The sequence below is a fragment of the Bombina bombina genome, chromosome 9 (genome assembly GCF_027579735.1).
Source record: "Bombina bombina isolate aBomBom1 chromosome 9, aBomBom1.pri, whole genome shotgun sequence".
In the NCBI taxonomy this organism is placed as follows: Eukaryota; Metazoa; Chordata; class Amphibia; order Anura; family Bombinatoridae; genus Bombina; species Bombina bombina.
Window position 1 is genome coordinate 273,952,181 of NC_069507.1, and position 16,312 is coordinate 273,968,492.

The 16,312-nt window shown below is 37.7% G+C and overlaps 1 protein-coding gene across 1 annotated transcript in view; it reads right to left on the reverse strand.

Moving 5' to 3' along the window:
- LOC128640320 (solute carrier family 2, facilitated glucose transporter member 3) overlaps nucleotides 1-16,312 on the reverse strand; it is a 174,836-nt gene that overhangs the window by 128,393 nt on the left and 30,131 nt on the right. The window contains exon 2 of the mRNA XM_053692811.1: nucleotides 8,458-8,556. Within this exon, the coding sequence (XP_053548786.1) occupies nucleotides 8,458-8,556 (99 nt within the window). The remainder of the gene's footprint in view (nucleotides 1-8,457; nucleotides 8,557-16,312) is intronic.

A 16,312-nucleotide genomic window follows, 5' to 3' on the forward strand; every position in this document is an offset into this window, starting at 1 on the left:
ATAAATACTCACTGATCCTCATGCTTATATAAATACTCACTCCTCCTCACACTTATATACATACTTACTGCTCCTCACACTTATATACATACTCACTGCTCCTCACACTTATATACATACACACTGCTCTTCCTACTAATATACATACTCACTGCTCCTCACACTTATATACATACTTACTGCTTCTCATACTTATATACATACTCACTGCTCCTCACACTTATATAGATATTCACTGCTCTGCACACTTAGATACATACTCACTGTTCCTCACGCTTTTATAAATACTCACTGCTCCTCACACTTATATACAATGCCTTGCAAAAATATTCACCCCCTTTACTTTTTACCCATTTTGTTACATTACAGCTTTAAGTTCAATGTTTTATTAATCTGAATTTTATGTGATGAATCAGAACACAATAGTCTAAGTTGGTGAAGTGAAATGAGAAAAATATATAAAAATATATATAAAGTCCAGATAGGATAGCACAATCTTACCACTCTTAGAAATGCCACGGTGCACTGCTACAAAGTATCCAATTCCTCCAAGAAAAGCAGGCACTCACTGGACTTTATGATAAAAGGTATAAACTTTATTAATTCATTTTAAAAATGAGGAGACATAACGTTTCGGCACTGAATTGTGCCTTTGTCAAATGTCACACAATTTCCAGCAAAAAGTGCAATTAAGCACCTAAAATCCGAACTAATAAAGTTTATACCTTTTATCATAAAGTCCAGTGAGTGCCTTTAGGGAAGAAAAATCCAAATGTTAATTACAGACTCAATGACACTTTACTGACTGTTACAGATGAGGAACAGGACTTGGGAATTATTATTTCAGATGATTTAAAACTTAGTAAACAATGTAGTAATGCAGCGAGTAAGGCTAGCATTCTGCTAGCCTTACTCGCTGATCCTCACACTTATATACATACTCACTGATCCTCATGCTTAAATACATACTCACTGCTCCTCACACTTTTATATATATATATATATATATATATATATATATTCAAAGCTCATCACACTTACATAGATACTCACTGCTCTGCACACTTATCTACATACTCATTGTTCATCACGCTTATATACATACTCATTGATCCTCACGCTTATATACATACTCACTGCTCCTCACACGTATATACATACTCGCTGCTCTGCACACTTATATACATACTTACTGCTCCTCACACATATATATATACTCACTGCTCCTCACTCTTATGCACATACTTACTGCTCCTCATACTTATATACATACTCACTGCTCCTCATACTTATATACATACTCACTGCTCCTCACACTTATATACATACTCACTGCTCCTCACACTTATATACATACTCACTGCTTCTCACACTTATATACAAACTCACTGCTCCTCACACTTATATACATACTCACTGCTCCTCACACTTATATACATACTCACTGCTTCTCACACTTATATACAAACTCACTGCTCCTCACACTTATATACATACTCACTGCTCCTCACACTTATATACATGGTCACTACTCTGCACACTTATATACATACTGCTCTGCACACTTATATACATACTCACTGCTCCTCACACTTATATAGATAATCACTGCTCTGCACACTTATATACATACTGCTCTGCACACTTATATACATACTCACTGCTCCTCACACTTATATAGATAATCACTGCTCTGCACACTTATATACATACTGCTCTGCACACTTATATACATGCTCACTGCTCCTCACACTTATATACATGCTCACTACTCTGCACACTTATATACATACTGCTCTGCACACTTATATACATACTCACTGCTCCTCACACTTATATAGATAATCACTGCTCTGCACACTTATATACATGTTCACTGCTCCTCACACTTATATACATGCTCACTACTCTGCACACTTATATACATACTGCTCTGCACACTTATATACATACTCACTGCTCCTCATACTTATATAGATAATCACTGCTCCTCATACTTATATACATACTCACTGCTCCTCATACTTATATACATACTCACTGCTCCTCACACTTATATACATACTCACTGCTCCTCACACTTATATACATACTCACTGCTTCTCACACTTATATACAAACTCACTGCTCCTCACACTTATATACATACTCACTGCTCCTCACACTTATATACATACTCACTGCTTCTCACACTTATATACAAACTCACTGCTCCTCACACTTATATACATACTCACTGCTCCTCACACTTATATACATGTTCACTACTCTGCACACTTATATACATACTGCTCTGCACACTTATATACATATTCACTGCTCCTCACACTTATATAGATAATCACTGCTCTACACACTTATATACATACTGCTCTGCACACTTATATACATGCTCACTGCTCCTCACACTTATATACATGCTCACTACTCTGCACACTTATATACATACTGCTCTGCACACTTATATACATACTCACTGCTCCTCACACTTATATAGATAATCACTGCTCTGCACACTTATATACATGCTCACTGCTCCTCACACTTATATAGATAATCACTGCTCTGCACACATACATACTCACTGCTCCTCGCACTTATATACATACTCACTGCTCCTCACACTTATATAGATAATCACTGCTCTGCACACTTATATACATGCTCACTGCTCCTCACACTTATATACATGCTCACTACTCTGCACACTTATATACATACTGCTCTGCACACTTATATACATACTCACTGCTCCTCACACTTATATAGATAATCACTGCTCTGCACACATACATACTCACTGCTCCTCGCACTTATATACATACTCACTGCTCCTCACACTTATATAGATAATCACTGCTCTGCACACTTATATACATACTCACTGCTCCTCACACTTATATAGATAATCACTGCTCTGCACACATACATACTCACTGCTCCTCGCACTTATATACATACTCACTGCTCCTCACACTTATATAGATAATCACTGCTCTGCACACATACATACTCACTGCTCCTCACACACACACATATATATATATATATATATATATATATATATATATATAAATACAAAATTTGTTTTTTTAGCACACCTTACAAAAAAGTTTAAATCCACATCTGGGAGTGCTGCCAATATGACCCAGTAATTACACAAACAATAAGGTATCAGCGCACATCCATTTTCCAAAGCACAACATATTTTTTGAACTGCTGCAAAAAATTGCCTGCAAATACATCAAGAGACAACTATTCTTTTTAAATAATATTGGGAACTTAGTCACACAATATGGCCATATTTTGCTTAGCCAGTCACCACTTACAAGGTGCCCCAATTTGACTGGTCTTAACACTGCCTTTTGCCACAGAGGGCTGAATCATTCCTGCTTTTACTCTTCATAATAGAATGAGACTCCCTGGCTTTTTATTCACAACTCTATTACACTGTCATGAGCACATCAGCGCACATCCATTTTCAAAAGCACAACATATTTTGCTTAGCCAGTCACCACTTACAATTGGGGCACCTTGTAAGTGGTGACTGGCTAAGCAAAATATGGCCATATTGTGTGACTAAGTTCCCAATATTATTTAAAAAGAATAGTTGTCTCTTGATGTATTTGCAGGCAATTTTTTGCAGCAGTTTAAAAAATATGTTGTGCTTTTGAAAATGGATGTGCGCTGATACCTTATTGTTTGTGTAATTACTGGGTCATATTGGCAGCACTCACAGATGTGGATTTAAACTTTTTTGTAAGGTGTGCTAAAAAAAAAATTTTGTATTTGTATTTAACATAACCAGGGAGACTGACCATCTCCCATTGGTTTAAGCACCCCACCCAAGTTCAGGTGTGCTCATGGCAGTGTAATAGTTGTGAATAAAAAGCCAGGGAGTCTCATTCTATTATGGAGAGTAAAAGCAGGAATGATTCAGCCCTCTGTAGCAAAGTAGTGTTAGGACCAGTCGAATTGGGGCACCTTGTAAGTGGTGACTGGCTAAGCAAAATATGGCCATATTGTGTGACTAAGTTCCCAATATTATTTAAAAAGAATAGTTGTCTCTTGATGTATTTACAGGCAATTTTTTTGCAGCAGTTCAAAAAATATGTTGTGCTTTTGAAAATGGATGTGCGCTAATACCTTATTGTATATATATATATATATATATATATATATATATATACTCACTGCTCCTCACACTTATATACATACTCATTGCTTTTCACACTTATATACATACTGCTTCTCACACTTATATACATACTCACTGCTCCTCACTCTTATGCGCATACTAACTGCTCTGCACACTTATATACATACTCACTGATCCTCACACTTATATACATACTCACTGCACTGCACACTTATATACATACTCACTGCACTGCACACTTATATACATATTTATTGCTCCTCACACATATATATACTCACTGCTCCTCACTCTTATGTGCATATTAACTGATCCTCATACGTATGTACTAATTTACTGCTCCTCACACTTATAAACATACTCACTGCTCTGCATACAAATATATACTTACTGCTCCTCACACTTATATATATATACACTCACTGCTCCTCACTCTTATGCACATACTTACTGCTCCTCATACTTATATACATACTCACTGCTCCTCACACTTAAATACATACTCACTGCTCCTCACACTTATATACAAACTCACTGCTCCTCACACTTATATACAAACTCACTGCTCCTCACACTTATATACAAACTCACTGCTCCTCACACTTATATACATACTCACTGCACTGCACACTTATATTCATACTTACTGCTCCCCACACTTATATACATAATTACTGCTCCTCACACTTATATACATAATTACTGCTCCTCACACGTATATACATAATTACTGCTCCTCACACGTATATACATACTTACTGCTCCTCACACTTATATACAAACTCACTGCTCCTCACACTTATATACATACTCACTGCTCCTCACACTTATATACAAACTCACTGCTCCTCACACTTATATACAAACTCACTGCTCCTCACACTTATATACATACTCACTGCTCTGCACACTTATATTCATACTTACTGCTCCCCACACTTATATACATAATTACTGCTCCTCACACTTATATACATAATTACTGCTCCTTACACATATATACATAATTACTGCTCCTCACACGTATATACATACTTACTGCTCCTCACACTTATATACAAACTCACTGCTCCTCACACTTATATACATACTCACTGCTCTGCACACTTATATTCATACTTACTGCTCCTCACACTTATATACATAATTACTGCTCCTCACACGTATATACATAATTACTGCTCCTCACACGTATATACATACTTACTGCTCCTCACACTTATATACATACTTACTGCTCCCCACACTTATATACATACTTACTGCTCCCCACACTTATATACATACCTACTGCTCCCCACACTTATATACATACTTACTGCTCCCCACACTTATATACATACCCACTGTTCCTCACACTTATATACATACTCACTGATCCTCACACTTATATACATACTCACTGTTCCTCACACTTATATATATACTCAAAGCTCCTCACGCTTATATACATACTCACTGCTTCTCATACTTATAAAGATACTCACTGCTTCTAACACTTATATACAGTATATATATTTACTCACTGCTCCTCATACTTATATACATACTCACTGCTCTTCACACTTATATACATACTCACTGATCCTCACACTTATATACATGCTCACTGCTCTGCACACTTATATACATACTCACTGCTCCTCACACTTATATACATACTTACTGCTTCTCACACTTATATACATACTTACTGCTTCTTGCACTTATATCTATATATATATACTCAAAGCTCATTACACTTACATAGATACTCACTGCTCTACACACTTATATACATACTCACTGTTCCTCACGCTTATATACATACTCACTGCTCCTCACACTTATATACATACTCACTGCTCCTCACACTTGTATACATACTCACTGCTCCTCACACTTATATACTTACTCACTGATCCTCACACATATATACATACTCACTGCTCCTCACGCATATACATACTCACTGCTCCTCACTCTTATGCACATACTCATTGCTCCTCATAATTATATACATACTTACTGCTTCTCACACTTATATACAGTACATACTCACTGCTCCTCACACTTATATACTTACTGATCCTCATACATATATACATACTCACTGCTATTACGCATATACATACTCACTGCTCCTCATTCTTATGCACATACTCATTGCTCCTCATACTTATATACATACTTACTGCTCCTCACACTTATATACATACTCACTGCTTCTCACGCTTATATACATACTCACTGCTCCTCACGCTTATATACATACTCACTGCTTCTCACACTTATATACATACTCACTGCTCCACACACTTATATACATACTCACTGCTCCTCACGCTTATATACATACTCACTGCTTCTCACACTTATATACATACTCACTGCTTCTCAAACTTATATAAATACTCACTGCTCCTCACACTTATATACAGTACATACTCACTGCTCCTCACACTTATATACTTACTGATCCTCACACATATATACATACTCACTGCTCCTCACGCATATACATACTCACTGCTCCTCACTCTTATGCACATACTCATTGCTCCTCATACTTATATACATACTTACTGCTCCTCACACTTATATACATACTCACTGCTCCTCACGCTTATATACATACTCACTGCTTCTCACGCTTATATACATACTCACTGCTCCTCACTCTTTTATATATATATATATATATATATATACTTACTGCTCCCCACACTTATATACATACTTACTGCTCCCCACACTTATATACATACCTACTGCTCCCCACACTTATATACATACTTACTGCTCCCCACACTTATATACATACCCACTGTTCCTCACACTTATATACATACTCACTGATCCTCACACTTATATACATACTCACTGTTCCTCACACTTATATATATACTCAAAGCTCCTCACGCTTATATACATACTCACTGCTTCTCATACTTATAAAGATACTCACTGCTTCTAACACTTATATACAGTATATATATTTACTCACTGCTCCTCACACTTATATACATACTCACTGCTCTTCACACTTATATACATACTCACTGATCCTCACACTTATATACATGCTCACTGCTCTGCACACTTATATACATGCTCACTGCTCTGCACACTTATATACATACTCACTGCTCCTCACACTTATATACATACTTACTGCTTCTCACACTTATATACATACTTACTGCTTCTTGCACTTATATCTATATATATATACTCAAAGCTCATTACACTTACATAGATACTCACTGCTCTGCACACTTATATACATACTCACTGTTCCTCACGCTTATATACATACTCACTGCTCCTCACACTTATATACATACTCACTGCTCCTCACACTTGTATACATACTCACTGCTCCTCACACTTATATACTTACTCACTGATCCTCACACATATATACATACTCACTGCTCCTCACGCATATACATACTCACTGCTCCTCACTCTTATGCACATACTCATTGCTCCTCATAATTATATACATACTTACTGCTTCTCACACTTATATACAGTACATACTCACTGCTCCTCACACTTATATACTTACTGATCCTCATACATATATACATACTCACTGCTATTACGCATATACATACTCACTGCTCCTCATTCTTATGCACATACTCATTGCTCCTCATACTTATATACATACTTACTGCTCCTCACACTTATATACATACTCACTGCTTCTCACGCTTATATACATACTCACTGCTCCTCACGCTTATATACATACTCACTGCTTCTCACACTTATATACATACTCACTGCTCCACACACTTATATACATACTCACTGCTCCTCACGCTTATATACATACTCACTGCTTCTCACACTTATATACATACTCACTGCTTCTCAAACTTATATAAATACTCACTGCTCCTCACACTTATATACAGTACATACTCACTGCTCCTCACACTTATATACTTACTGATCCTCACACATATATACATACTCACTGCTCCTCACGCATATACATACTCACTGCTCCTCACTCTTATGCACATACTCATTGCTCCTCATACTTATATACATACTTACTGCTCCTCACACTTATATACATACTCACTGCTCCTCACGCTTATATACATACTCACTGCTTCTCACGCTTATATACATACTCACTGCTCCTCACTCTTTTTTATATATATATATATATATATATATATATATACTCACTGATCCTCACACTTATATACATACTGCTTCTCATACTTATATAGATACTCACTGCTGCTCACACGTATATACATACTCACTGTTCCTGTTGTTTTAAGATCACTTACCTTCTCTGGAGCATTGATCACTCCTGTGTTATACCCAAACTGCAGAGAGCCAATTGATGCCACAAAGACAGGAAATGCCAGATTGCAGGTGAGTCTCCCCTACGGAGAGAGAAGGGTGTTTTTTATGTTAGACAGGCAGTTGATACGGCAATACCTGCTTTGTGAGGTGTTTTATAAGGTGGAAACATTATATCCATCATACAACAAACCTAAGGACCCAAACCTCTGTAACACAGGTCAGCGTACTCACATGGGTTTGCATAGGCAGTAGGAAATTAGGCACGTATAGGCCAAATTTTCTGAGGCACTCATAGACAGAAGTTACTGAGGTACCCATAGGTAGAAGTTACCCCAGCTTACATAGGCAAAAGTTACTAAGGCACCTATAGGCAGTAGTTACTTAAGTTCCCATAGCCAGAAATTACTGAGGCACTCATAGGAAGAAGTTACTGAGGCACTCGTAGGCAGAAGTTACTGAGGCACCCATAGGCAGTAGTTTCTCTGGCACCCATAGGCAGAAATAACGGAGACACACATAGGCAGTAGGTACTGTGGCAACCATAGACAGAAGTTGCCTAGGCACCCATAGGCAAAAGCTACTCAGCAAACCACTGACAGAATGTTCTTGGGCACCACACATATTTTCTCCCCATAGTCACCTATTTCAGTTATGTATAATGCATATATAGGGGCATATTTATCAAACTGCGTATGGAGTTTGATGCCAGAAACAGAAGTTATGAAGCAGCTAAAGACCGTTGCTAAATAATCTGTCCATCTGCTCTGAGGCAGCGGACAGAAATCAACTCAATCGAATACTATGGGGTTGATTGACACCCCCTGCTAGCGGCCAATTGGCTGCGAATCTGCAGGGGGCGGTATTGCACAACAACTGCTGGTGCAATGATAAATGCGGAGAGCGTATGCTGTTTATCGATCTGCAGCGGACATGATCCGCAATATCAGTCCATGTCAGCTTGCACCATAGTAAATAGGCCCCATTGCTTTTTGCAGGATTGTCATCTAAACCCATTCTAATGCATTAGACAACCTGCTTACTGCATAGTTCTCCAGGTCACCCAGGTCTAAAATAAGAGCTCACCTGGACATCATTAACAATAAACCGGCAAATGGCTCTGCAATGCTGAGAACGGCTAATGCAACATTTTTATTTAGGGGGAAATAAAACTCAGCAAAATACAATTATTTACTGAGTGGTCTCTTTGTGTTACTCTGGGTTATTCACTAAAGCTCACCCAGCCTTTACAGCCACATGAGACTCACATTTTCTATATTATTCTGAGCCACTTATTCACTAAAGCTCACCCAGCCTTTACAGCCACATGAGACTCGCATTTTCTATATTATTCTGAGCCACTTATTCACTAAAGCTCACCCAGCCTTTACAGCCACATGAGACTCGCATTTTCTATATTATTCTGAGCCACTTATTCACTAAAGCTCACCCAGCCTTTACAGCCACATGAGACTCGCATTTTCTATATTATTCTGAGCCACTTATTCACTAAAGCTCACCCAGCCTTTACAGCCACATGAGACTCGCATTTTCTATAATATTCTGAGCCACTTATTCACTAAAGCTCACCCAGCCTTTACAGCCACACAAGACTCACATTTTCTATAATATTCTGAGCCACTTATTCACTAAAGCTCACTCAGCCTTTACAGCCACATGAGACTCACATTTTCTATAATATTCTGAGCCACTTATTCACTAAAGCTCACCCAGCCTTTACAGCCACATGAGACTCACATTTTCTATATTATTCTTAGCCACTTATTCACTAAAGCTCACCCAGCCTTTACAGCCACATGAGACTCGCATTTTCTATAATATTCTGAGCCACTTATTCACTAAAGCTCACCCAGCCTTTACAGCCACATGAGACTCGCATTTTCTATAATATTCTGAGCCACTTATTCACTAAAGCTCACCCAGCCTTTACAGCCACATGAGACTCGCATTTTCTATAATATTCTGAGCCACTTATTCACTAAAGCTCACCCAGCCTTTACAGCCACATGAGACTCGCATTTTCTATATTATTCTGAGCCACTTATTCACTAAAGCTCACCCAGCCTTTACAGCCACATGAGATTCGCATTTTCTATATTATTCTGAGCCACTTATTCACTAAAGCTCACCCAGCCTTTACAGCCACATGAGACTCGCATTTTCTATATTATTCTGAGCCACTTATTCACTAAAGCTCACCCAGCCTTTACAGCCACATGAGACTCGCATTTTCTATATTATTCTGAGCCACTTATTCACTAAAGCTCACCCAGCCTTTACAGCCACATGAGACTCACATTTTCTATATTATTCTGAGCCACTTATTCACTAAAGCTCACCCAGCCTTTACAGCCACATGAGACTCGCATTTTCTATAATATTCTGAGCCACTTATTCACTAAAGCTCACCCAGCCTTTACAGCCACATGAGACTCGCATTTTCTATATTATTCTGAGCCACTTATTCACTAAAGCTCACCCAGCCTTTACAGCCACATGAGACTCGCATTTTCTATATTATTCGGAGCCACTTATTCACTAAAGCTCACCCAGCCTTTACAGCCACATGAGACTCACATTTTCTATAATATTCTGAGCCACTTATTCACTAAAGCTCACCCAGCCTTTACAGCCACATGAGACTCACATTTTCTATAATATTCGGAGCCACTTATTCACTAAAGCTCACCCAGCCTTTACAGCCACATGAGACTCGCATTTTCTATATTATTCTGAGCCACTTATTCACTAAAACTCATGTAATTGGTATTACTCAAAGCGCCAACAAAACACCTGTATGCCTGGGAGAGGTGAGACCTAGCTCTCACCTAAAAGAACTTAAATAGTGAGGGGAGGGCCCAAGCGCCAACTAACGGAGGCTAGGTGTACTAAAGATCTAGATAAGATTTGTTACAATCAATATAAAATTTATTGCATTCAAATTAAAAATTCTTAAAAATCAGAGAATACATATACTCATGGATCCATGGTTAGTAACATGAATAATAATACAATCGACATTAAAACATAATTAAAAGCAATAGAGGGTCTATATCAGTAGATATATGCTGGCTTGTGCAGTGTGACCTCTAACTGATGGTCTGTTCCGGTTAGGTCTGGTGGGACCGGGGGTTAAAAATGATATGCGTGATAAGGAATAATAATGGGTGTCTTTGGAAAAAATGTTCACCAAATTTGAATTAGAGGTTGTCACAAAATAACCCTGGTGCTCCTATTTGGATCAGAGAAGAGACCCAAAAAATGTGTGTGTAAAAAATAAGGTGGACAAAAGCTGTGCAGAAAGCATGAAGGATAAAATTGGATATAAACAAACTAAAAGACTGAAAAACCCTCAGGTGTAAGGTGGGTTAATATAAAACAATATAAAACAATAATATGAATCCCAAAAAAGGCAATTAACAGTCTGTGTGCAAAAACCTATAAAGAAACTGTTGTTGCAAAGGACGATCTGATTCCCCAAATAAATAAATAAATAAACAATGTTATAGTCTGAGTGCAAAAAATGCAATGAAGAAACACTTGATGTGAAAAAGTCTAAGTGCGATATATCCGAATAGGAGCTGGGCTGCTGGCTCCTTAGTGCAGCTTGATGAAAAAAATGAGACAACGGTCTCGAGTGATAAGAAAAACTCCAAAGTGTATAAATAAACGTCAATCCAACCTGTGAAAAAAGCAAATAACAGCAATGTGCAGAAAATCAATAATAATCAGCTAAGATTGAAAATAAACTCACCAGTACTGGTCTACGCGTTTCGGCCTGATATAGGCCTTTCTCAAGACTGGTTTTACATGCTTACTGGTGATCTTTTATAGTGTTTGTGCTAAGGGGACCCGGATGTGGGAAATTACTCAGCACTTCCGGTTTACTGTAAAGTTCCGATATCTAAATGGATTAACTTCTTAAATGTAGAGTGAATTTACACCTTACATTAGGAACCTATCTTACTATATTAGATACTGTGTTGATCCATTTAGTGGATGATATACGTCCACTATGTACCGCTTAGCCTCCGTTCTGGCAGTGACGTCACTTCCGGTTGGCGTAAGACTGCCTTAGTATGCAGTTTGTTCTTTCGTTTATACCAATCAGCAGGGGTATCTCGTTTGTGCTCCCCACATTTTGTGGTCATTATAATTTGTGAAATTTGGAGTAGTTATATAAATATAAATATTCAATGTGATCTGGTTCCGCTTATCCTATTGGTCATGACGTCACTCATAGCCCTTCCATTACATGTGTTCTTGACAGAAAATATTTGTCATATAATAGACAGGGATTTTGTCCTTAGCCAGTTCCTAATAGTAACAGAGAGGGAATTAGTCCTTCATTATAGATCAACTTAAGGGAAAAGATTGATTGTAAGAATCACTATATGACATTAAGGTGTGTATTAATCCCAATAGCCCCATATCTCTATGGACCTATATGCTATGGTAAGTGTTGAAGATATATCGTTAGTGATGGTTATCAGGGTGGGTGTATGTGTATCCTTATAATATTGTTGTTTTAGGGATAGATTTAGGAGGAGACAGAGCTTAGTGACTTTTACATGAAAAGATATGTAACATTAGAGGATAATTTTGCTCGATGTCCTAAGTTTGATAGATATGCTCGATATCCTAAATTTTAATAATTATAATAAATATAATAAATATAATAAATATCTGATGTTGCTATGACTCTGGAGAACGCCCATTTCGACCATCTCAATGTCTAATTACAATCGTTTAGGGGTTTCTTAATCTACCCTTGCAAAATCGGTCCTCAGTGTATATGAGACATAAATAAAGTATCTATACTAACAGTTGTAAAGATCCAAGACCATATAGCCACTAACGGTCAGCCAATAATTCTGGGGACTAGTGGTCATGTTAATGGTCACGCTGGTTGCATTACTCGCCTCACTGTCGGATGGCATAAGGAAAAAATATAAAATTAAACATAAAAATAAAAATAGAATTGTGATGTTTTTGAGCCTGTATATTTCTAAAGTTATAGACATAGTTTGCATGTTAGGGACAAAAATAGATGAGAGGTACAATTGTTGTCGAAGGAGAGGACTATTTGTTATAATATATGTGAGTCCATGCAATTAAAACTCGATTTGGGTGATCAGTTCAACGCTATAACATATCAGAGCCGGGATACTGAGATTTCTAGGGTTCAGCAGGAGTGCATCATCCTTTTAATCCATTTCCGATGGTTGTATTCATCAGGTGGTTCAGTCCTTAGATATAGTGAGTCTGAAAGGATAACATTGGACTTATTTCTTGACAGTAAATAATGTTTGGAGATTTTTGAAGTATTCCAGGAGAGTCAGATATATATATGTGTGTGTGCATACACATCAAATGGATTCTGGGTCCTTCTTCTGTCTTAAAGCTATTCTTTATGGGCGGCCGCTGATATTGAGTAGATGGGAGAGATCCTCCTTGTTGTTTAATCCTTTTGGAAAAAGGCAGTCGAGGTTGAAGATCCATTTTGATTCCATGATGCGGATTTTGCTTGTATAGTCTCCACCTCTCCAGCTTCTTGTGACTTTTTCTATGCCCATAAATGATAGGTCTTCTATATTTCCTTGATGTTTGGTTGAGAAATGGCGATACAGTGCTGTATCCATGTTTAGTTTTCCAATGAGAAGTAAATGCTCCCGGATCCTGTCCCTTAGAGGCCGGGAGGTCTGTCCCACATACTGCAGTCCACAAGTGCACTGCAGCAGGTAAATTACTCCGCTGTCCCGGCATCTAATCAGGTCATGGATTTTATATTTCTCTTTCGTGTGGTGGCAACTGAAAGTTGTAGATTTGATACCATGCTTGCACGCTTTGCACGAAGGGCAAGGGAAAAAGCCATTTATCTCTTTTCCAAAAACATCCTTGACACCTGATGCCTTCTTTCTCTGTAAGCTGGGAGCTAGTTTACTTTTCAGGTTCTTCGTCTTCCTATAGATGAATCTTGGTTTAGGAGGAATAATCTCACCAATAATATCATCGTCCCTTAGAAGTGGCCAATGTTTTTGGATTATCCTTTCAACGATTTTCTTATTTCCACTGTATTCGGTAATCATATTAATGTTGAGTGTTCTGTCTTCTAGTGGTTTTTCCTTTCTTTTGTATATCATCAACTCAGTTCTTTCGATGTTGCTGATTTCCTGCATTTTATGTTCCAATTCGGTCTTGTCGTATCCTCGGTCTATGAATTTGTTCTTGATTAATTCTGCCTGTTGTTCCCATTTCTCTTGGGTTGAGCAATTTTTCTTTATCCTCAATAGTTGTCCTGTCGGGATGTTATCTTTCCAGGACTTATGATGGCAGCTCATTCTGTGGATGAAATTGTTGCTATCCACTTTCTTAAAGAATGTAGACGTTTCTATTTTGTTCTCGACAATTTCGATCAACAATATTATAAGGATACACATACACCCACCCTGATAACCATCACTAACGATATATCTTCAACACTTACCATAGCATATAGGTCCATAGAGATATGGGGCTATTGGGATTAATACACACCTTAATGTCATATAGTGATTCTTACAATCAATCTTTTCCCTTAAGTTGATCTATAATGAAGGACTAATTCCCTCTCTGTTACTATTAGGAACTGGCTAAGGACAAAATCCCTGTCTATTATATGACAAATATTTTCTGTCAAGAACACATGTAATGGAAGGGCTATGAGTGACGTCATGACCAATAGGATAAGCGGAACCAGATCACATTGAATATTTATATTTATATAACTACTCCAAATTTCACAAATTATAATGACCACAAAATGTGGGGAGCACAAACGAGATACCCCTGCTGATTGGTATAAACGAAAGAACAAACTGCATACTAAGGCAGTCTTACGCCAACCGGAAGTGACGTCACTGCCAGAACGGAGGCTAAGCGGTACATAGTGGACGTATATCATCCACTAAATGGATCAACACAGTATCTAATATAGTAAGATAGGTTCCTAATGTAAGGTGTAAATTCACTCTACATTTAAGAAGTTAATCCATTTAGATATCGGAACTTTACAGTAAACCGGAAGTGCTGAGTAATTTCCCACATCCGGGTCCCCTTAGCACAAACACTATAAAAGATCACCAGTAAGCATGTAAAACCAGTCTTGAGAAAGGCCTATATCAGGCCGAAACGCGTAGACCAGTACTGGTGAGTTTATTTTCAATCTTAGCTGATTATTATTGATTTTCTGCACATTGCTGTTATTTGCTTTTTTCACAGGTTGGATTGACGTTTATTTATACACTTTGGAGTTTTTCTTATCACTCGAGACCGTTGTCTCATTTTTTTCATCAAGCTGCACTAAGGAGCCAGCAGCCCAGCTCCTATTCGGATATATCGCACTTAGACTTTTTCACATCAAGTGTTTCTTCATTGCATTTTTTGCACTCAGACTATAACATTGTTTATTTATTTATTTATTTGGGGAATCAGATCGTCCTTTGCAACAACAGTTTCTTTATAGGTTTTTGCACACAGACTGTTAATTGCCTTTTTTGGGATTCATATTATTGTTTTATATTGTTTTATATTAACCCACCTTACACCTGAGGGTTTTTCAGTCTTTTAGTTTGTTTATATCCAATTTTATCCTTCATGCTTTCTGCACAGCTTTTGTCCACCTTATTTTTTACACACACATTTTTTGGGTCTCTTCTCTGATCCAAATAGGAGCACCAGGGTTATTTTGTGACAACCTCTAATTCAAATTTGGTGAACATTTTTTCCAAAGACACCCATTATTATTCCTTATCACGCATATCATTTTTAACCCCCGGT